General features: G+C 43.5%; 5 protein-coding genes across 7 annotated transcripts; 3 read left to right on the top strand and 2 right to left on the bottom strand.

Moving 5' to 3' along the window:
* Positions 1 to 3,400: 3,400 nt before the first annotated feature.
* Positions 3,401 to 10,650, top strand: LOC6503543 (acidic phospholipase A2 PA4). 2 transcript variants are annotated; one of them, XM_001964148.4, is made up of 4 exons: positions 3,412 to 3,681; positions 8,896 to 9,056; positions 9,118 to 9,570; positions 10,222 to 10,650. In XM_001964148.4, exons 2-4 carry the CDS (start codon positions 8,905 to 8,907, stop codon positions 10,319 to 10,321), a joined length of 705 nt encoding a protein of 234 aa, XP_001964184.2. In that variant the 5' UTR covers positions 3,412 to 3,681; positions 8,896 to 8,904; the 3' UTR covers positions 10,322 to 10,650. The 2 variants fall into 2 exon arrangements, with proteins under 2 accessions (XP_044572667.1, XP_001964184.2); XM_044716732.1 differs by lacking the exon at positions 10,222 to 10,650 and having other exon boundaries at positions 3,401 to 3,681; positions 9,118 to 10,194.
* LOC116655269 lies at positions 3,690 to 8,726 on the bottom strand. Of its 2 annotated transcripts, none has more exons than XM_032452883.2 (2): positions 8,598 to 8,726; positions 3,690 to 4,045 (listed from the first exon to the last, which is right to left on the bottom strand). In XM_032452883.2, the coding sequence occupies exons 1-2, from the start codon at positions 8,659 to 8,661 to the stop codon at positions 3,711 to 3,713; spliced, it is 399 nt and encodes a 132-aa protein (XP_032308774.1). In that variant the 5' UTR covers positions 8,662 to 8,726; the 3' UTR covers positions 3,690 to 3,710. The 2 variants fall into 2 exon arrangements, with proteins under 2 accessions (XP_032308774.1, XP_044572668.1); XM_044716733.1 differs by lacking the exon at positions 8,598 to 8,726 and adding an exon at positions 6,635 to 6,997.
* A 1,218-nt stretch (positions 10,651 to 11,868) lies between the features above and the next one.
* Positions 11,869 to 20,793, bottom strand: LOC6504102 (nuclear cap-binding protein subunit 1). Its single transcript, XM_001964145.4, has 7 exons — positions 20,453 to 20,793; positions 19,046 to 20,384; positions 18,856 to 18,959; positions 12,909 to 13,397; positions 12,728 to 12,852; positions 12,474 to 12,662; positions 11,869 to 12,406 (listed from the first exon to the last, which is right to left on the bottom strand). Exons 1-7 carry the CDS (start codon positions 20,493 to 20,495, stop codon positions 12,293 to 12,295), a joined length of 2,403 nt encoding a protein of 800 aa, XP_001964181.1. The 5' UTR covers positions 20,496 to 20,793; the 3' UTR covers positions 11,869 to 12,292.
* Positions 14,757 to 18,827, top strand: LOC6503546. Its single transcript, XM_001964146.3, has 3 exons — positions 14,757 to 15,212; positions 15,275 to 15,510; positions 16,920 to 18,827. The coding sequence occupies exons 1-3, from the start codon at positions 15,180 to 15,182 to the stop codon at positions 18,751 to 18,753; spliced, it is 2,103 nt and encodes a 700-aa protein (XP_001964182.1). The 5' UTR covers positions 14,757 to 15,179; the 3' UTR covers positions 18,754 to 18,827.
* Positions 20,794 to 20,863: 70 nt separating the features above from the next.
* LOC6503547 (torsin-like protein) lies at positions 20,864 to 22,011 on the top strand. The gene is made up of 2 exons (XM_001964144.4): positions 20,864 to 21,124; positions 21,194 to 22,011. Exons 1-2 carry the CDS (start codon positions 20,920 to 20,922, stop codon positions 22,009 to 22,011), a joined length of 1,023 nt encoding a protein of 340 aa, XP_001964180.1. The 5' UTR covers positions 20,864 to 20,919.
* The last annotated feature ends 46 nt before the right edge of the window (positions 22,012 to 22,057 follow it).

Here is a 22,057-nt window from a genome sequence, read left to right as displayed (position 1 = left end):
TAATGATGCAGTTCGATGGACATTGGATCCCCGATTCCAAAAATGCACAGCGCTGCCAGATCGGGCCAGAAATGAGCTCTCGAGAGCTCATATCTCGGCCGTTTGTGGCCCGATCTGGCAACGCCGGACATTTTCGGAATCAGCACCCCAAAATTAGTCGAAATGCATCCATAGATCGCCGAAATCGGACAATAAAATTTTCAGCCAAAATCGAGAAAAAACGTGATGTAACCCCTTTCCATTTTTTCGAAAATCGGGTCGAAAATGAGTTGTTCGATTTCGAAAAACTAATGATGCAGATCGGTGGGCATTTGAACGCTGATTCCGAAAATGCGCAGCGTTGCCAGATCGGGCCAGAAATGGAGTTTCTAGAGCCTGTATCTCGGCCATTTGTGGCCCGATCTGGCAACGCCGCACATTTTCGGAATCAGCGTCCCAAAATTAGTCGAAATGCATTCAAAGATCGCCGAAATCGGACAATAAAATTTTCAGCCAAAATCGAGAAAAAACGTGATGTAACCCCTTTCCATTTTTTCGAAAATCGGGTCGGAAATGAGTTGTTCGATATCGAAAAACTAATGATGCAGTTCGATGGACATTGGATCCCCGATTCCAAAAATGCACAGCGCTGCCAGATCGGGCCAGAAATGAGCTCTCGAGAGCTCATATCTCGGCCGTTTGTGGCCCGATCTGGCAACGCCGGACATTTTCGGAATCAGCACCCCAAAATTAGTCGAAATGCATCCATAGATCGCCGAAATCGGACAATAAAATTTTCAGCCAAAATCGAGAAAAAACGTGATGTAACCCCTTTCCATTTTTTCGAAAATCGGGTCGAAAATGAGTTGTTCGATTTCGAAAAACTAATGATGCAGTTCGATGGGCATTTGAACGCTGATTCCGAAAATGCACAGCGTTGCCAGATCGGGCCAGAAGTGGAGATTCTAGAGCGTATATCTCGGCCATTTGTTGCCTGATCTGGCAATACTGGACATTTTCGAAATCAGCGTCCCAAAATTAGTCGAAATGCATCCAAAGATCGCCGAAATCGGACAATAAAATTTTCAGCCAAAATCGAGAAAAAACGTGATGTAACCCCTTTCCATTTTTTCGAAAATCGGGTCGAAAATGAGTTGTTCGATTTCGAAAAACTAATGATGCAGATCGGTGGGCATTTGAACGCTGATTCCGAAAATGCGCAGCGTTGCCAGATCGGGCCAGAAATGGAGTTTCTAGAGCCTGTATCTCGGCCATTTGTGGCCCGATCTGGCAACGCCGCACATTTTCGGAATCAGCACCCCAAAATTAGTCGAAATGCATCCAAAGATCGCCGAAATCGGACAATACAATTTTCAGCCAAAATCGAGAAAAAACGTGATGTAACCCCTTTCCATTTTTTCGAAAATCGGGTCGAAAATGAGTTGTTCGATTTCGAAAAACTAATGATACAGTTCGATGGGAATTTGAACGCTGATACCGAAAATGCGCGGCGTTGCCAGATCGGGCCAGAAATGGAGTTTCTAGAGCCGGTATCTCGGCCATTTGTGGCCCGATCTGGCAACGCCGTACATTTTCGGAATCAGCACCCCAAAATTAGTTGAAATGCATCCAAAGATCGCCGAAATCGGACAATAAAATTTTCAGCCAAAATCGAGAAAAAACGTGATGTAAGCCCTTTCCATTTTTTCGAAAATCGGGTCGAAAATGAGTTGTTCGATTTCGAAAAACTAATGATGCAGTTCGATGGACATTGGAACGCTGATTCCAAAAATGCACTGCGTTGCCAGATCGGGCCACAAATGCGCTTTCTAGAGCCTGTATCTCGGCCATTTGTGGCCCGATCTGGCAACGCTGTACATTTTCGGAATCAGCGCCTCGATATTAGTCGAAATGCATCCAAAGATCGCCGAAATCGGACAATAAAATTTTCAGCCAAAATCGAGAAAAAACGTGATGTAACCCCTTTCCATTTTTTCGAAAATCGGGTCGAAAATGAGTTGTTCGATTTCGAAAAACTAATGATGCAGATCGGTGGGCATTTGAACGCTGATTCCGAAAATACACAGCGTTGCCAGATCGGGCCAGAAATGGAATTTCCAGAGCCTGTATCTCGGCCATTTGTGGCCCGATCTGGCAACGCCGTACATTTTCGGAATCAGCGTCCCAAAATTAGTCGAAATGCATCCAAAGATCGCCGAAATCGGACAATAAAATTTTCAGCCAATATCGAGAATAAACGTGATGTAACCCCTTTCCATTTTTTCGAAAATCGGGTCGGAAATGAGTTTTTCGATATCGAAAAACTAATGATGCAGTTCGATGGATATTGGAGCCCTGATTCCAAAAATGCACAGCGTTGCCAGATCGGGCCACATATGCGCTTTCTAGAGCCTGTATTTGGGCCAAATTTTTTATTTTATTTTATATTTTACAGGACATGGTACAGGGCTACTTAAAGGACTAATTACAGGACTAAATCTAATGTATGAGATAATAATATACTATAACTACTTATTTCTTTGATAAAACATTCGGAACTTATCTTTTAACTATCTCGTATATCTTATAACTAACGTTTCATATACAGAATAATTATTTTTTATCTTAAATATTTTGCATTTTATAATTAATAACTATAACGAACATAAGACTATAACTTATTTACTACTGTACAATATAATATTATATATACAATAAATAATATTAATATCTGAGAAGTATTTAAGATTTCTAGATTGAAGAGTTCATAGAAACTCTATAACTATACCCTATTGAATAACTTTAAAAAAACATATAAGGACTTATAGATAAATAGATCTTAAAATATATAAATTGTGACTAAGATTATAATTAAAAACTATGATTAAGAGTGCTCCCGGCAGGTTGATTAATGAAGTTCTCCTTCTCCTGGTTTCCTGTTACCAAAAACAAGGTCACCAAGTCGCTGCTAACGATAGTCCTTGGACTGTCCTTGGTTCTCTGCATCCTTGCTGCATCCGGATTGGTTCATTTTACCTGGGGTTTTGCAAAAAAAATATTACTTTAAGTATATATATTTTGTTTATATTAAAAATTTTTACTCACCCAGCTGATACATTTTTTAATTTATATATTTTTTGTAATATTTTATCTAAAACCCCCTTTTGCCTAAGCCTCTGGTCATGTCTGCAGCTTCCGTTGGCAGCGGCGGCGGTTGCGGCGACGTCAAGCTTCTAGTTGTTTTTGTAATTGAGTTTCTTGGCTGCGGCTGCTGCTGCTGCTGCTGCTGCGACGCTTGCTGCTTCTGCTGTCGTTGCTGCTGCTTCTGCTGCTGCGACGACGTCGGCTTTTCAATTTCAGCGTATTTTTTTCCGTCTTCTGTTTTTTGGTTTTTGGCCAAGTCCAAGTTTAACGCCAGAATCAAGTTCAGTTGCGCCGCAAACGCGTCGCGGAAATGTTTGGTCGCATCGAAACCGTCCTTAAAAAATCACAATAATATATTTTAATATCAAATTTCTTAAATCGAACGCGGCGCCGTCCTCTTACAAAAAAAAATAAAAAACAAACCGCATCCTTTATCGCAAAAAACAAAGTTAAGCTCCTTAACCGCGTACAAGGACATCTCTGAAAGGGATTTAAAAAAAAAAATAATCAAAATAAATATCTAAATTTTTGTTCTGTTTGGTTGAAAATATTTTCCAGGTAAATCCAGGATAATTAAAAGTTTACCTTTAAATTTTTTTATAATGTGAAGTGCAGACACGTGTCCTTGCTGTTGTTGTTGTGGTTTGAAGGTCATTTACGCACGAAGGCCATGCCATGCCGAGGGTGTACAGTCCAGCAGGCCAAATAGGGGGTGGCTGGATGGCTACATGGTTGGGTGATGGGGTGGTTGGGTGGTTGGGTGGCTGGGCGGTGTGTGTGGCGCCTCTTGAGTCCGCAGTGGGCCAAATGTCAAAAGGTGAAGGCAACCAGCCGGTGGCCTTGCGTTTAAAGCAGAGCTTTTCATCGTCCTGCCAGGATGCAGGATATATAGGATACAGGTGGTGTGCAGGTGGCAGGATATCTAAAGCAGAGGGAGAAATAATTTATAAGTTTATGATTATTTTTTGTTATATAAGGATTTTAATATTTTAAAAAATAATTCAAAAGTATAATGTATTTTTAACTCAGAGATACTTAAAGTTCTGTTAAAAAAAAAATATATATTTAGATACAAAAGGTATTGTTCTACAGTTCTACAAGAAAAGGGGATTATAAAAAAAGATTTTTTTAATATGAATTTTGCTAATTTTAAAATTTTCGAAAGTAAAAATATAATATATTTTAAACCAAAAATGAAAATTATAAGCAATACCTGGTACTTTTGAGTTATATTTTTTTTAAACCTTTTTAATATCTTTGCTTTTTGTTTTTTTCTTATAAATAATATTTAAATATAGTTAATATAGTCATAATATAATAATACTATACTTTAAAACTAAAAGATACAAGTCATTTTGAGTTTTGCTTTTAAAAAATATGTTCAATTGATTTAATGATTTTTAGTAAAATTTAGAATTTAGATTTGGAAACAAATTATTGTCTAAAAAAATACTTAAAATTATAAAAATTCAAGTGTAATAATAACCTAAACCTTCATAACATTTTTTAAGTAAAAATCCAAACTTGAAAAGAATCTTTTTGAATGAAAACTTTTGTAATTGGAAACTTTGAAGGCCTTGGAAAATCCTCTTAGCTATAATTCCCAACTTGAGACTCTGCCACGCCCATAATGTAGTTGAAAAAAATCTTAAAAGAACCCTTGGCATTTGGTTGTCAAACACATTGGAAGTTGTGGACATTGGCTATCTGGCAACATGTTTAAATATTTGTGTGTTCGGATGAGCATGATTTGACTAAGGTAACTTAGTACTATATATATATTTTTTTTTTTTTCGCACATTCATCTGCGAAGACATTACCTCGACAAGCTGCGAAATTTACTCAGTGATTAGCACAAAAAAAAAAACTACCAACCAGGCCTTTGGTGGTCGAAGGTTGGGCAGTTCTAGTTGCCAATTGCGAAAGTCAATAGCTTCGATACGAAATGTTCTTGGCCAACTTCCGATAGGTTATCCACTTCCACCCACTCTCGACCCACTCTTGTGTGTAAAAAATCAAAGAGTAGTTTCTATTTTCTATTTTTTTTTTTGGCAATTAACGCTTTCCAGGCTTTATGAGTATTTTATTTTTTCTTTCAAGCCACGACCTTGGGCGTTCAATGACCGCCACTGTCCAGTTAACTGTGTGCATATTTATCCGCCTTTCGATTCGATTTAAGCCAAAAAAAAAAAAAAAAAAAAACAAAATGAAAGAAACAAAGACGGGCCTCTGTTTGTCTTTAATTCCAATAGATCTTCACCGGATGGCACCTCTTTACAATCCTGTCCAGAGGCCTCCTCTATTAAGGTCTATTAGAGGGTAAAGTTTATGTCTTCAAACTTTTACTTTCTTGAAGAAAAAAGATAAAAAAGAAATCTTCGATTTAAAGATAAAGATATAATGCGAGGAGGTCTTCAACTTGACCCTATTTTGATGATTTCTAGAGGACAAGGACGTTGATGGTTTCCTTTATGAGAGCACGTCGGAAGGTCTCTAGTCTCTGCGGCAATTACAGCGATTATCGGGCAGCCATATGACAGTTGTCTGGCAATTACCACGTCTCTTGGCCCAACTTGGCCCAAAACGAGGGAACTTGTTATTGTGGCTCAGAACCAGAGAGCTATATACATAGTTACCCCTCTGCACCGTGACATTCAAAATGCAAACGAACCGCAAAACCAGTTTCCGATGCGTCCAAGTGAAGGGCTTCCAAAAAAAATACAAAAATAAATATATATAAGATTCAGAAAATATCAGAAAAAATGAGAAACAGATCAGGAGATTGTTGATTGATGATCTGAAATCGAATCTGAAATCACGCCTCTTGGAAGACCAAAGTCTATACCTCTTTTTTTTGGCCAAAAGGCAAAGACCAAGGTACGGAAACAGTTCCCGGGGTTATTAAACCCCACAGTAAGAAAAAATTTATATGCAGCACTACGTACATAACTTAATATACTTTTTTAATGCCTGTTTTTTTACGTCTTTATGGAAGTTAAAAAGGCTTTTTGGGGTTTTCCAAGTCACTAAAAAAAAATTATCAAGAATCTCTGATCCAAAGACTAGTTACTTTTATGGAGGTCTGAACTGTAATTCCTTATAATTTGATCCAATATCTCATTTTTCCGCTGAGTGACAGTTTAAGCCAAAAGGAGTTAAAAGTCAAATGTGTCTAAAGCTCACACAATAGATCTATAAACGGTTTAAGTATTTTTTATTTTGCTTTTTTTTTTGTGTTTTTTGTTTTCTTCGGGTAGTTGGGTCATTGTACTTGAGGTGCTTTTTATTAAAAGACCAAAAACAAAACCAAAACCAAAAACAAAATAAATGTTTTCGTTTTCTTTTAAGATGCACTGAAATATATCTTTTAAAAAATTATTAAATATTTTATTTCATAAAAATAATATACTTACAAATACTAAACTAAATAAATCTTGTTAAATAATAGTATTTTTTGATCTATTTTAACTACAATTGTTTATATTTTCTCTCAGTGTCTTGATAGAGTTACCTTTTGGAGTGAAAGAGAGGTGCATAGTGTGACCAAAGACAGAGGCGCCATGGCTTATTAAAAAGCAAAAAAAATAAAAATAAAAACAAAAAAAATAAAAACAAAAACATTGACATTGAAAATTATGCGAACGGTAGATTGCCGGCCAGATTATCCAAAATATGGCATTTTAATCGAAAAACAAGAAGATGCTGGGGCTTGATTGCCAATTGATTAGAATGGGGACCGTGATGGGGGTAATCGATTACCAATTGTTGTCACTTGTCTAAGGGGGGCGAATTATTAATGCGAATTGGGATTGATCGGCGGCGGTATCTATTGTTTAATAAGACCAAGTCTAGTCCATAAATAAACTGAAATGAATTCGCCAGCTGAGTGACGGGCAAGTTCATGCGATGACAGAGAGCAAGGCCAGGGGCGTCTCAAATATTTGCAAGTCATTGGGTGGGGGGAATAGGCCTTTTAACACTGGCTCCCGCAAAGCCAACACTAGTCTGTAAAATGCACTTCATAAAAATTTTATTAGCAAACAGTAAATAACATAAAATGCGTAAGTTGTAACGTTTTTTCTGGTTACAACTGTGAGAATATTACAATGTAAACATTGGGGGGTAAACTAATCCCCTTTACCCCATTTACTCTAAGCCCTTGTGTCTGTCTTCTCCCTCTGCTCCACTCTCACCTCTTAAATGACAAATGAACTCCTGTTAACTCCTTCGCACACACGTTGATTTTATTGATGTGTTCTCCCATTCTCCCACGCTCTACCTGTGTACCCCCTCCCACTCCAGTTACATCGTAATGGGAGCGGATAAACGGGTATGTGTGTGTGACAATGACAGCACTCAGCACATCCCCCTCCCACATGCCCCAAACATGACAAGAGCAATTGTGCAAACAACATAAATAATACTTATAATAAGCGGACTGCAAAGTGTCATCATTAATTATTTTCCCGCTTTACAACCCCAAGTGGTGGAACGTGATGGGTAAAAATTGTTCCTTGGCCTGGCTCTAAAAAAAAAGTACACACACACGCACACACACACAGACAGACATGGAGAGAAGAATCAAGCTGTGCGTCATTTTTCTTCTTCTTTTAACTAATTAACAGAGTTGTCGGCACGGCGCGCGGGTGACCTTCACCTTTTGGCCAGTTGGCCAAAAACAAAGGAGAATGAAGTAGCAGAAAGAGCCAGAAAGAATTGGTAACAAGCTAACGCCTCCACCTTCGACTGACCCACAAATCCGGCGGCCTCAACTCTTCCTGGGTGATTTTTTTGTTTGCGTTTTTTTTTTTTTTGGTGGGGTAGGTCGCCGCCGCCGCTATGCTCTCTTTGCCATTCTTCACCTGTCTTTGTCTCACTTCCACCGGTGCGATGGTTCCACCTTAATACCGTTTATCATAAGCCCATCACCTTTTATTTTGCAAATTGTTTTTTTTTTCTCATTTTTTTTTTGTCTTTGTTTTTGGTTTTTTGTTTTTGGTTTTGCGGCAATCATTTGTTTTGTTGTGCCTTTTGTTTTGATCACCGATTTTACAGTGGTATTGATTGATCAAAATTATAATAAATTATAATAAATTACTATATGATATATGAAAATGAAAATTTCATTAAAACTTAATTTTAAATTCATTGTTTAAATTATTTATCAGTTTTTCAAAGTTATATGTTTGGTTTTAAATTTAAATTAATGGATATTATTAAGATTTAGGGAAAGATATTTTAATAAAAATACAATAAAATGGGTTTAAATTAATAATTTAATTAATGAACTTAAATTTTACATAAAATATTCAAATAATAGACTTTTTCTTTAAAAATAAATTATTAAAATGTAATCTAAAATAAAATAGATTAATTTTTCTAATATTATGATAGATAGATAGATAGATATTTAATAATATAATATAATAAATAATGATTTAAAAATAATATTTTATTTTATTTCAAACACTCACCCTTTGAACTCGTCCCACTGTACTCAGTTATGGATATTTGATTCTGTTTGTGGCCAGAGGTCATCTAGCCAGAGAGCGGTCCATAGAAATGCAAAATGCGATCTGTTGCGGGCGATCGCCGGCACTGAGGCTAATGATGGCCCACATATCATACCATACCATATCTTACTGCGCCGCACATCTCATTATCGCGCCGTCAGCTCACCCAAGCACATCTCATATCCAAGCCCTTGACCACGCCTCCTTTCCGCCCACACCTCTCTAATATCTGATATATATTCATGTCCATATCGAGCAGCTGGGCGCCATGAGGGAACCGCTGATGGTGCTCTTGCTTCTGTGGCTCGGATTCCGGATACCGACCAGTTCCGGATCGGCAGTACTAATCTCCGACATGACCATGACCGTAATGGTGGAGCTCTCATCCCGGCATCCCTTCTGCAAAATGCACACGGATCGGTAAGTGGATTTATTACAATTTCTGGCCATAACTACATACCTGGTACCCATTTCCTTTCAGTGGCGACATCCAACGCATGTTGCTTCAATCGGATCCGCGTCGCATCCGCCAGGTGCCCCGGGAATCGGTGATGGAACTGGAGGAGGTCTGCCGTCGTCAGGGATCGTATGGGCATGAGTTCCGTGGCGGTCTGGGCTTCATCTATCCGGGAACAAAGTGGTGTGGTCCCGGAACAGCAGCCACCAGTTATGACGACCTGGGTGCCCATGCTAGGGAGGATCGATGTTGCAGGGAGCACGACATGTGTCCGGATGTCCTCAATGTGGGCGAGTGCCGGCGGGGATTGTGCAACAGGGGAACCTTTACGAGGAGTCACTGCGACTGTGATGCACGATTCCGGAGATGCTTGCAGGCGGCCAACACGGAGACGGCCAATACTTTAGGCGCCATCTTCTACAATGTGGTGCAGGTGACCTGTTTCCAGGAGCGGAGCCCCTGCTCGGCCCATCAGAGGTTCGAGGACTTCTACTATCGCACCGATCACTGTCCGGCCGAGTTCCGGCAGGCGGATCTCTATGTACCGCCGCACAGCGACAATCTGATAGCCAAAATCCTGTCCAGCCATCCGCAGGGTCGTGCCCTGGCCGCCGCCGCTCCTGGTCTGATACCGGCCAAGACGACTGCCCGCCGGTGGGGCGTTAAGCTGGCCAGTGTCGGACTAGCCGCTGTCAATATACTCCGGGAGGTGGTCCAGCGGCCCAGGTTGTTGTGGGATAGCCTCCATGCACCGGTTAGCCGGGAACTGCCGCCGGAGCAGGGTTATCGGTATGAGCGACCGAGGTCGGGGCCGGCATCCTACGGATATCAGGGCTATCAGGGTTACGACTATCGCTGGAGCTAGAGAAGCGGCAGCCGTGAGACGCCACAAGACTGTTAACCCCCAATGGATGGATCGATTTCTGTCGGGGATCGATCCCTCCATCTGTGTAGTATTAGTAGTCCATAGTCCTTAGATCGTAGTCCTGCATGTGTGATGATTGCCATAGCTGTTCTGCATGTTGTTATGTTTTTTTTAAACTTTATAAATCATAATTAATAATTATAAATAAATCTACCGAGAAAGCTTGATTTTAAAAAGTATGCCATTGATTTTAAACAACCCAGAGCCGGCTACAATCAGACGGAACAGGAGGCGATCTGTGCCCAGTGGCAGTACCAGCCCTCGGAGAAGTATGTGCCCAGCCAGCCCCGTACATCCTCTTAAGGATGTCCTCGAGAGTCGAGAGCTGACTAACTCCTAAGATGACGACCTGGAACCCTGGACCTGGACTCTATTTCTACAAAAAAAATATATATGTATATCTTCCACGATAATTGCAATTTCATAAACCTGATCACGAACCTGAATTCTGATTCTGAAAAATGGAATAAATATTTTGAAAAAAAAAAAAAATAACTAAAGAAGCGGCAGCCGCCACTTGGAGAACGAGAAACTGTATATATTTTCATATATTTAAAGCATACAAAGCAGATCTATATATATTATATAATATATATTATATATACACTCGAATAAATATATATTTACCAAGATCTGAGCAAGAAAATGGGTATTATTTTAAAAATAAGTCTTTTTTGAGGTTATCTTCATAGTTTCAGGGTTGCCAGCTTCATAAGTGTTGGGTATTTTGGCTAACAAGCCTACTTTATAGGATTCTCACCACACTTTCTGGCTATTCTTTTTATAACAGTATTTTTTTGAGGTTATCTCATAATACCAGAGTTGCCACCTCCATAAGTGTTGGAATTGACGGCTAACAAGCCTACTTTATAGGATTCCCACCACACCTTCTGGCTATTCTTTTAACAACAGTCTCTTTTTGAGGTTATCTTTTCTTTCCAGGGTTGCCTTCCTCATAAGTGTTAGAAAACAAGCCTACTTTTTAGGATTTCCACCACACTTGCTGGCTAACACTTTAAAAACAGTATTTTTTTGAAGTTATCTTCATAGTTTCAGGGTTGCCCTCCTCATAAGTGTTGGGAAGCCTACTTCATCAGATTCCCACCACACCTCCTGGGAGTTGAACTTCCAACACCGGTTTAGTGTCAAAATGTTTCACTTTTTCTGGTCATTCGGCATCAGCACTTTGTTGGGAGCACATCCTCCCAGAAGTCTATAATCTTTCCTCTCCAAATAATATAATAATATCACAAAATTAAAAACTCAAAACCATAATAATAACTATCGCAATGTATCGTTACGCGAAGAAGGCTAAAATCATCAAGAAGACCGCTGACCCAACACCGGACATCGATCCCTATCGTCCGGAGACGGTGGAGGAGCGGCAGGAGCGTCGGATTCGCGAGGATGCCGGCAAGCTGAAGCTGATGAAGTGGGTCAGGCAGATGGAGGCGGAGGTGTATGAAGACCCCAATCCCCCCAAGAAGGTAACCATGGACGATTGGAATGATACCAGTAAGCTGGACCGTGAAATCTACGCCATGATGCAGTGCATGAAGCTGGAGGAGGCACGCCAGGCGGAGTCAGAGAAGAAGATTGAGGAGGAGCCAGAGGAGCCACCACTACCGGCTCCAGTTGATGGAATCATAGCACTGCACGGCTTCCCATGGGTGGTGGATCCCGATTACTTTCGTCCACGCAAGGTTATCCGCTATCCCAAGAATTATTAAAGAACTGATGATTCCATGAAGGAATATTTTGAAGTTTTCTTTGGGGGCATTATGACTTGTACTTTTAATTTAATTTAAGTTGCAGCCTAAAAGTAGGCACTCTTTTAAGATGAAAAAATATTGTTTTTTTTATTATTATTTTATTTCAAATCTGTTTTTATTTTAAAATATAATATAGTACATACTCTATGAAGTTACCCGCCCAATAATTCATTCGACTATCCTTGTACTTTAATGACCTTTTGCGAACTTTATAAATTATATTTTTTTGTTTTTTTTTTTTTTTAAAAAAACCTCTCTTTTACACTTTAATTATTTTTTTCTTTTTTAGTTTTTATGTCAAAAAAAATACAAATCTGTATTGCTTTTTTTTTTTTGTACAAAAAAAAATTATAAAAAAATGGTATTATTATTATTATTATTTTTTTAAATATTATTGTTTTAGACATGGTAGTGGGGGGGTAGGGAGGAGAGGTGTTTTCTCGAGAGGATTAATAACTAAATTTTGAATTCCATTTTTATTTTTTGTTTTTATTTTTTTTTTTTAGGCACGGAGGGCCACAAACTGTTGGAACACCTCCAGAATGTGGGTGTCCAGGTCGGATGTGAAGAGCAGCGTCTCCAGAGTGCTGCTATATTTCTGAACTTGCTCATGGTGCTGTTGAGAGTTTTTAGTTGGGATTAGTTGGGGGTTAGTCCAAAGGATTCTAGAGAAGAGTACTCACCATTAAAAAGACTTGCTGGAGGCGTCCGATGGTCCAGCGGTACCAGTCAGTGTCCGGATCACGGCCATCGGTGTCGGAGCGGAGCAAGTGCTCGGATAGGATCATGATGAAGCGCTGGAAGACGATGAGGAAGAGGCGCTTCTGGTTGACATTGGCTGCCTCCAGTTTCTCCTCCATCCGCTCCACCACCTGGAACACAAAAAGTTGGACTCTTAGTTTCAAATTTCATAAAGAAAGTAAGGAGGAAGACCCACCTCTTCTGAGGGCTTGTCGGCATGGGTAATGGGCTTCTTCCTCTTGTGCGGAGTATCATCATCCGAATCGCTGGACGAAGAGTCCGCCTTCGAGAGCTTATCCTTGGCCTCACTCAGTTCCGTATCTGAAATGGAGAAATATGAATAAAAAATACAAAAGATAGAACTGTCAAGAACTCACTCAGCTTAATCACATGCTTGTTCATCTTCTTGATGGTCAGATGGAGGATCTCCCAGAGATACATTTTGGTAAACTCGCCGGTCATCTCCTTGGAGAAGATCCATGTGGCCACCGCCGAACAGTCGACTATCTGGAGCTTGAGCAGCTTATCAATAAGGACGACCATCATCTGCTGGTGGGTGGACCACAGCTCGAAGATGTTGTGCAATATACAGATCTGTGCCTCCTCCGTCTCGGCCAGTGCCCTGAACACCGAATGAAACTTGGAGATGGCGGCAAAGCTATGCGAGAATGACTTGGATCCGAGGTTAAGTAGTGTCTGGACAAAGACATCGATCTTAAGAGCATTAAAACTGCCATCGGACATCTCCTCGCCGCTATAACCGCTGCTGGGGATCTCCTTGAGGATGTTGACGACCTCCTCGGGTAGGCACTTTTGCCGGATGGCCACCACCAGTTGATGGGCCACCGTGGTTCCGGGCAAGTTGGCTGCAAACACAAAAATAAGGGAAATGATTTAGATAATTTTGTATTTCAAAGAGTGGTAGAGGGTATTTGGAGGTATCTTGGTTTCTAGAAATCACTATTTCCAAGCAAGATTAGTGTCTCTAGAGGTATCTGGTAGTCGCTCATTTGATAATCGCTCCAATTCGCAAGCATTATTGCTCCAAGTTAGGTGACACTTTCGTTGCAATTCGCATTTCATTGCTTCTGTTATGCGATTCATGGAGTGGAACGAACCGGCACCTCCACTCTGGTGTACTGCGTTTACTAATGACTCTGGAGCTCTTTGGGAGTACTAGCTTCCAACCAACTCCATCCAACTTCGATTGACAAATCGGTAGTTTTATTTATTTTCTTAAGAAGACCTTAAGGCCACTTAGTTTCCATTATTATTCCCCAGCTAGCAGTAACCTTTTAGATGCCAAGACTTCCAACACTTCCAAGACAATGTCATTTCCATGTGTCAAGATCATGTGAGAAGCAGCTTTGGGGAAGTTCTCACACTAATAACACCCAACTAATAATAACCTACGAGTATTAAATCCAACAACAAAGAAACCCCCTTCGAGTAACCCCCTTGAAGTACCAGAATTAGAGATCTTTTCACGGGACTCTGGTTTCCACCTCTAATTGACCATGTCCACCTGGAGGAGGAGAAAGAAAGGGGTAGTACCTGGTACTTTATACTCTTCCTATTCCCATTCCCATTCCCATTCCCATCCGACCATCGACTACTAGCCGAGGTTCAATGCTATCCGAGAGAGATCTGATCCGATCTGGGCCGGAAGAGACGGAGAACCCTAGACCCCGGCAAGGTGAAATCGCCATTTGGAACGAAATCCGAATGAGAAGAACCGCCGCCAGCCAACCGAACCACCAACTCCAAATATATCTCAATGGAAATCTAAGGTAGACTGCTAAGACTGCTACCATTTGGGCCTAAACGGAGGCATTATGGCCAAAATGAAATCAAAACTCAAAAAGCATATAGAGATCTATGGAGGGGGTTTTGGGGGTTTTTGTTTTTAAAATAGAGTTTTAGATACTCTTCTAGAGTTCCAAAAATTAGGGATAAGTTTGAGGAGGTTTATAGGAACGTTTAGAAAGAGTTGGAATACTAGGAAGTATAGAGTGGTGATATCTTAAAAAGAGAAATGGAGTATTCTTGATCATACTATACTTCAAATACTCTATAATATATAGACAAGTTTAGAGACAGATATATAGCAGTATAGAGGCTCAAAACCCATAAACTCTCCCCGTAAAAAGAGTAACATTTTCCAAGTCTAGATCAGATTCGGTGGCGTCGCCCTCCAACTGAAAGTGTTGCATAAACGATGACTCCGACTCCGACTCCGACTCCCAACTCTTGGAGCACTTGGTTGTGGAGTTTCCTATGCAAAAAACAAGAAATACAAAAAAAAATAACAAGCAAAAAGCAAAGCACACACGACGACTGCAGATTGCGCAAAAAGTACAAAAAGTTGAAAAAAAAAAAAAAAAAAAATAGAAATAAACCTCCTCCTCCTCCACTGCCGATGGCGACGCATCGCTTGGCTGCTCCAACGAAAGCAACTTGGATGGCGGAATGGTTGGTAAGCCAGAGAAGCCACCGCCACCACCGGAGCCACCACTGAAGCTATCTAAGCCCAGCTCCAGACGTTATTCGCGTTTCCAAGCGCGCGCAACGCATCCAAAAGCCATCGCTCGTCGAGATTACAATTTTTTTTTTCTCAGTTTTTATTTTTTTTTTTTTGTGTGCGAATAATGCGGATTTTGTTAACAATTCTCTTGGGAATCGTAAGTCCGGAGTAGAGCCACTAATCTGTACCACTGGCTGACCCATCTCTGATCATCCACAGCTGCCCTTGGGCTGGGCCATTGTGGACGGCGGGCCGGGCAGGGATTTCCTTCTCACTCCCCGGCCAGGACATCAGCTGAGCGGGAAGCGTCTCTACTACGAGGAGCCCAGCTTGGAGCAGGAGACTGTAAGGAGGCCCTCCTTGGAGCCACGTCCCTGGGAGCACACCCTCAAGCATGTCACCTATGTGACCCTCTTCACGAACGCCGCCATGGGCGCTGCAGCTGGAAATCTGAGGTGAGTCAAGGGGGAGAAAGGATACTCGTCCTTTTTGTGTATTTTTTTTGTCCAGAGGGCTCTATGGCATGTCCTTGGGAGGATTACCTTAAAGAAACTCTAGTCTAATACCCCATCATTTACCATTTAAATCTTGGAACAAAAATTGTAGTGCCTATTTTTCATAAATTTCTGAAGGGACTCCCGATTTTCGTATATAGCTTATAACGGTGTCTATAACTCCGCCAATTCGTATCCGATTCTCAAGTGGAATACCTTAAACGATTTCTATATCGATTCCCCATCATTCTGCATCAAAATCCTGACAGAAAATATTTTTTCAAAATTTTTCAAAAATTTCTAATGGATCCTCTTCCAAAATCGAGGATTTCCTTATATGTCCCAGATTCATGGCTATATCTTCGTCAATTCTTAACCGATTCTCGAAAGGTATACCTTAAACGATTTCTGGATCGATTTCCCATCATTCTGCATCAAAATCCCGCCACAAAATATTTTTTCAAAATGTTTCAAAAAATTGTAGGGGATCCCCTTCCAAATGATGGATTTTCGAATATGGCCCACATCCATGGCTATATCTCAGCCGATTCTTATCCGATTCCAAAGCGGAATACCTTAAACGATTTGTGAATCGATTTCCCATACTTCCTCATCAAAATCCTGACACGAAATATTTTTTAAATTTTTTTCAAAATTTTATGGGCAGACCCCTTGTGAAATGCTGGATTTTCGTATATGGCCCACATCGATAGCTATATCTCAGCCAATTCTCAACCGATTTCTAAGCGGAATACCTTAAACGATTTCTGGATCAATTATACATACTTCCTCATCAAAATCTTGGTATAAAATATTTTTTTAAAATTTTTTGAATTTTCATGGGGGCATCCCCTTGCAAAATCCGGGATCTCCACATATGACCCCAAAGAATGTCTATATCTCTCCCAATTCTTATCCCATTCTTAAACGGAATACCTTTAACGATTTCTACACCGATTCTCCATCATTCTGCATCAAAATCTTGTCATGAAATATTTTTTAGATTTTTCGTCAAATTTTTCTGATGGAACCCCTTTCAAAATCCAGAATTTCCATATATGGCCCAGATCCATGTCTATATCTCAGCCAATTCCAATCCGATTTTTAAAAGTGATATCTTAAACGAATTATGAATAGATTCCCCATAATTCTACATCAAAATCCTGGCACAACATTTTTTATAAATATTTTTCAAAATTTTTGCAAGAGAACCCCTCCCTTCCAGAAATGGTAATTTTCACATTTCCCCCAAAAGCAAGTCCATATTTCTTCCAATTTCCATCCGATTTTGAACTGGAATACCTTAAACGAATAATATTTCCTTCTATGAACCCTTTTATCCATTAAACCCCATTCGAAATCCCTTCCAGCCAGCTAAACGACTACCACGAGTTCCTGCAGACGCCCTACATTCCGGCGGAGGACGATCGTCGGGGCGGGGATCGCTTCGGGGACATCGTGACCCTGGCCAAGGGCTATCTGGAGCAGTTGCCAAATGGACGGAGCAACAGGACGTACCGGTTCCTGGAGGCAGGAGCCACCAGTGCCACTGCCAGCCCCGCCAATCCCAACCAGAGACGGGCACTGTGGCAGGTGCAACGGATCCGGCATCGAGATGGAGAACCGGGACGGCATCACTACCACTACGAGATGAAGTTCAGTGTGACGCCGCTGGAGAACAAGGCGTGGCAGCCGCATCATCGGATGAGTTACATCCAGAAGGAGTCCGACTATCCGGCCAGTTTCGGGCGACTCTCCCACGATCCTGGCTTTGCCCAAAGGCGCCAGGACAGAGATAGGGAGAGAGAGAGGGACAGGGAGCGGGAGCGAGAGCAATCCCAGGCCACCTTCGTCCATGGCATATTCCAGCCGCCGCCACTGCCCCCAGTCCCGCCCAAGCTGAACATCGGTGAGTATCTGAAGGGACCAGCTGCTCCGGCGGAAGCTCCCAAGCTGGAGCTCTTCCCCGGACTCTTCAACCTGGGCCTGCGTCCCACCACCTTCCGTCCCAATTATCCGGGCGTCAAGTTCGGTGCACATCCGGAACAGGAACGGTTTCCCACTCAGGTTACCAACAACGAGTTGATCCACTTGGGTGGCGGATTGGGAGGATTAGGGGGACTGGCGGGAGGAGGATCAGCTGGAGTACCAGTCAGACCTCCGCCGGCCGACATCCCAGCCACTTCGGGCGCTGTGACCCATCACTTCCATCACCATTTCTACGTGTCCCCAGCTGGGGGGGATCCCGAGTTGAACTACCATCGCTTGTCCAGCTCATCTCCGCCAGAACTGACCACTCCGGCGCCCAGTTTCTATTCCAACCACCAGACAGTCCACTTTCCCAGCTCCAGTTCAGCCTCCCTGGAGTCTGGCGAGGATCAGGAACTGCGAACGCCCCAAATCTACGGCCAGGCCTCCAAATACCAAACTGCCAAGTTGCCGCCTCTGCTGATCTATGCCGGCGGTGGGAATTCCAACGAGGAGGAGGCGGAGGAGGTGCCGGGCAACCGCCAGTCCTTTGTCCAGAGCGAGCCACTCGAGGAGACTGTCTATCGGTACTCGGAACCAGATCCCTTGTACGTCAACCAGAATCCCATTGATGTTTTGCCGGAGAAGGTCGACCAAGAGAGATATCATCCGGTGGAGAGGACTAAAGAGACGGAAACCCAACTGGAAGTGGTGGCCACAACAGAGTCACCAACAACTACCACTACTACTCCTAGGACAACGACTCCTGCCCCCACAGAGGCCACAACCGCTGTCAGCAAGCCCACCACAAGCAGCTCCAACTTTGTGTCCACCTCCACCCACTTTAGTCCACTGCGCAGCATCAGTCGGTACCGGACCACGCCCCGGATAACAGCTGGGATATCCACCACCACAACGACCACCACAACCACCGCAGAGCCAGTGCTGAGCAAGTGGGCCAAGAGGCGCAAGGAGCTGGACAGCAAGGCGAAGAGCAGTTTGCGGCACGAGGCCTTTGTGGCCACCACATCCTCTCCCACGACCAGTACTAGTAGTAGTACCACTACCAGCCCTACCACCACCACTACGGCCAGTCCAAAGCCCCGGGAAGTGGTGGAGGTGCTAACCCAGAAGTCAGTCAGCCGATCGGTGAGCATAAAGGTGGGCGAGAACGGCGAGGAGATTCCCATATTCGTGGATGACGAAGAGAATGAGGTGAAGCCCAGTACCAAATAGGAATAGGAATCTATAACATACTCTATATCGTAATCCCCTAGCCTATAAGTCTTCAAAATAAACATATGAAACAATAAATTCAATCAGAAAGTTGGAACTCACCTGCCTCCTCGTTGGCGTACTTGTAGTTGGGCGAAGGCGTTGGGGGAATCAGCTTGAGGTAGGTGGTGGGCATCATCTCGGTAATGCGCTGATGATACGAAAGGCTATATTCCGGAAGGATTACAAAGAGTTTAAATCAAAAGGATTAGATCTAAAGAGAAAGTATAAGCAAGGGAAAGGAATCACCCACCGTAGGCACTTTTGGAGAACCTCCTGAATGAACTTGGGACGCGGATGTTCGGCGTCCAACAGCAGGCAGCTATCCCACTCGTCCCACGACCACGTGAACTTAAAGTTGCTCAGATGGTAGGAGAACCAGTTGACGAATCGATCGAAACAGGACGTGTTCATCGAATCGATGCGCATGAACAGGATCTCGGTGGCCTGGGCCAGCACCTGGGGCAGTGTCGCCGGCTGTAGCTTACACAGTTCGATCAGTATGGAGCCGTAGCAAATGTCCAGGTAGCGTGGCGTTGGCATATGGAAGAGCTCAGCGAATATCACCTCCACAATGCAGTACTCCAGGGGGATCTTGTGCTTGAAGGGAAAACTGAGCAACTGGGCGGCACAGTCCTTGCGCTCGTGATGGTACGTCTCGATGATGTGATGCAGATGCTCCTCGATCAGGAAACGTTCAATCGAATGGGCACCTGGGAGATTCGGACCATCCGGGCAGTCGGTGTAGTCGAACATCCGATACACCACCCAGGGCATGGGATACTCAAAGGCATCGTGATGCGATGGCGGCACTATCTGGGGAAGATTATGCTGCAGTGCCTCGCACAGTATCGAATCGAAGACCAGGTACGGACGCGGTATATGCTTCTCGGCCCAGTTGTCCTGACGCAACTTCCGGATCTGCGCCCACAGACAGTCCAGATACTCCTCTTGCGGATGCGGTGCATCCGATGACCACACCCTCAACGCATTATGATGCTTCTTGCTGCGCTTATTCAGATACACTTCGATGCGGAGCAGCAGCGACTCCAGGGCCGATTCCTTCTTCTCGTAGAGATCTCGTCCCACCCACGGCAGTGTTGAGAGGACGGCGAACACAAACCAATCGCGACGCACTTGCGGCACCGTATCCTCATTGGAGACATCGATCATTGTGTCCAGTAGCTGGAGCAAGCTCGTCGCCGAGATCACATGGCAGTTGACCAGATCGGCGAGGAATCTCAGCGAGTAGCGTGCCGCATCCCAGCGGCAGAGCTTCAGCGACTCCTTGAACGTCTTCACCATGTGATCGACGAATTCACCGCCGAACTTATAGTTTTTAGCGTTCAGCAGACCCACCAGGGTGGTGTAGACGGTACACTTTTCGGGCATACGCACGGCACAGTCGGACAGAATGCGCAGGATCTTTAGGCGAAATGTGCCCAAATCGGCCTCCAACACGGATACCAATCCCTCCAGATTCGATTCCACCGACGAGGTGCTACGCTCACCGACACGCAGTATCAGCGACTCCAAACGGTCCTCAATCTCCTGATTCTCGGACACACGCCGCCGCTTGTTACGCCGGTGATCTGAAAGGAAGAGAGAGATTCCACGTGAAGTAGGCAACGAATCATCGATTCAACTGATCTCCACTCACCATAGCCCTCGTCCTCCGTATCGTGCGCCCGTCTGCGACTCATCTCAATTGTTCTTGTCTTTCAATTTCACTTTCAAAGCTCGAATCACTCACTTTCCACCTCCAATCACCGGCACACGCTGTTTGCTGGATGTGCGGCCTCGCCTGGACGCGCTGGCTTGTCGAATGGATTCGTATGGGTACCCGTGCCGGCCGAAACCTGCCAGATACGTGTCGTTGGCTAAAACGAATAACTAACAAAGTGCCAACTCTTGAATTTCTTTCAGCGACAATTTTCCAGCGTTGCGGCGCTTCTTTTTTTTTTTTATCTAGAGATGGTGCCTGCTCGATAGTCCACGATTAATGTCAACTGCATCGCGATTAGGTCACACTAGCACAAAATTGCCGATAGGCGCTCACGATGTGTGTGCCATCTCTAGGGCGCCGCACCAATATGACCACTTATTTTTAAAGAACATCGCAACAAGATGAGCTTTTTCAACGTATTGTACAAATCGTGCATCCTGTGCCTTAGCTTGATCTGCCTCGCCACAAATGTTGAGGCTTTCGGGCCCCTTACCATGGGTGCGGCTGCCATTGGTATTGGAGCCGGACTGACGTACTTTAAGGGATACACCTATTGCCGGTATTACGAGTGCTGCGATGACAGGAGCATTCCGGGCAATATACATGGTGAGTCGATAGACTAAGTGGGTGTGCGGTCAAACTGAATTAAATGGGACTCCCCCTCAATTGTTTTAGCTTTGAAAGAATCGCTCAAGTATAGACTTTATGGCCAGCATATTGTGACCCAGCACATTATTCCGGCACTGACGGCTCATTTCAGTTCGCAAAGCAGATCCCGGAAACCGCTGGTGATCAGCTTCCACGGCCAGCCGGGAACGGGCAAGAACTTTGTGGCCGAGCAGATCGCCCAGGCCCTGTACCTGGAGGGCTCAAAGTCCGGCTACGTATCCAAGTACCTCGGCCAGGCCGACTTCCCAATGGCCAGTCACGTTGATGTGTACAAGGCACGTCTTAATTATGAGGTGCGGAAAAAATTGCAAAATTGCCCACGTTCCCTATTCATCTTCGACGAGGTGGACAAGATGCCGAGTGGCGTTTTCGACACGCTCACCTCCTTGGTGGACTACAATGCCTTCAACGATGGCACCGACAACACCAAGGCCATCTTTATATTTTTGTCGAACACCGCCGGCGTCCACATTGCCGACCATCTGGGCAATCTGATGAAGGGCGGTAAGCTGCGCGAAGACACCCGCCTGAGCGACTTTGAGCCGCTGCTAAAGAAGGCCGCCTACAACATGGACGGTGGCCTTAAAAAGACAACCATGATCGAGTCACACGTCATCGATCATTACATTCCATTCCTGCCGATGGAGAAGGCTCATGTGATCAAGTGCCTGGAGGCAGAGTTCAATCGCTGGGATAGGAGACCCAACAAGGCCATTATCGAGGATATACTCGCGAACTCGATCAGTTACGATCGAAACCATGGCCTGTTCGCTATCTCTGGCTGTAAGACACTGGAGAAGAAGGTCAGCATGGCCATTAACTAAAGAGAACAGTGGTTTTAAAATAACATAGTTTTTTTTATACAAATGC

The sequence above is a fragment of the Drosophila ananassae genome, chromosome XL (assembly GCF_017639315.1).
Source record: "Drosophila ananassae strain 14024-0371.13 chromosome XL, ASM1763931v2, whole genome shotgun sequence".
In the NCBI taxonomy this organism is placed as follows: domain Eukaryota; kingdom Metazoa; phylum Arthropoda; class Insecta; order Diptera; family Drosophilidae; genus Drosophila; species Drosophila ananassae.
The sequence above is the reverse complement of the archived record's forward strand: the minus strand, read 5'-3'. Positions and strand labels throughout refer to the sequence as shown.

Bases quoted from the DNA above. Each gene is read 5' to 3' on its own strand.
- LOC116655269 (XM_032452883.2), bottom strand. From the start codon at position 8,661: ATGACCTCTGGCCACAAACAGAATCAAATATCCATAACTGAGTACAGT. The intron at 4,046-8,597 runs GTGAGTGTTTGA...CCTCTGCTTTAG, and splicing joins CAGTGGGACGAGTTCAAAGG to ATATCCTGCCACCTGCACAC.
- LOC6503543 (XM_044716732.1), top strand. From the start codon at position 8,905: ATGAGGGAACCGCTGATGGTGCTCTTGCTTCTGTGGCTCGGATTCCGG. The intron at 9,057-9,117 runs GTAAGTGGATTT...ATTTCCTTTCAG, and splicing joins TGCAAAATGCACACGGATCG to TGGCGACATCCAACGCATGT.
- LOC6503546 (XM_001964146.3), top strand. From the start codon at position 15,180: ATGCGGATTTTGTTAACAATTCTCTTGGGAATC. The intron at 15,213-15,274 runs GTAAGTCCGGAG...GATCATCCACAG, and splicing joins TAACAATTCTCTTGGGAATC to CTGCCCTTGGGCTGGGCCAT. The intron at 15,511-16,919 runs GTGAGTCAAGGG...AATCCCTTCCAG, and splicing joins GCTGCAGCTGGAAATCTGAG to CCAGCTAAACGACTACCACG.
- LOC6504102 (XM_001964145.4), bottom strand. From the start codon at position 20,495: ATGAGTCGCAGACGGGCGCACGATACGGAGGACGAGGGCTATG. The intron at 18,960-19,045 runs GTGGGTGATTCC...TCCGGAATATAG, and splicing joins GTTCTCCAAAAGTGCCTACG to CCTTTCGTATCATCAGCGCA. The intron at 12,407-12,473 runs GTGAGTACTCTT...AACTCTCAACAG, and splicing joins TCCAGCAAGTCTTTTTAATG to CACCATGAGCAAGTTCAGAA.
- LOC6503547 (XM_001964144.4), top strand. From the start codon at position 20,920: ATGAGCTTTTTCAACGTATTGTACAAATCGTGCATCCTGTGCCTTAGC. The intron at 21,125-21,193 runs GTGAGTCGATAG...CAATTGTTTTAG, and splicing joins CATTCCGGGCAATATACATG to CTTTGAAAGAATCGCTCAAG.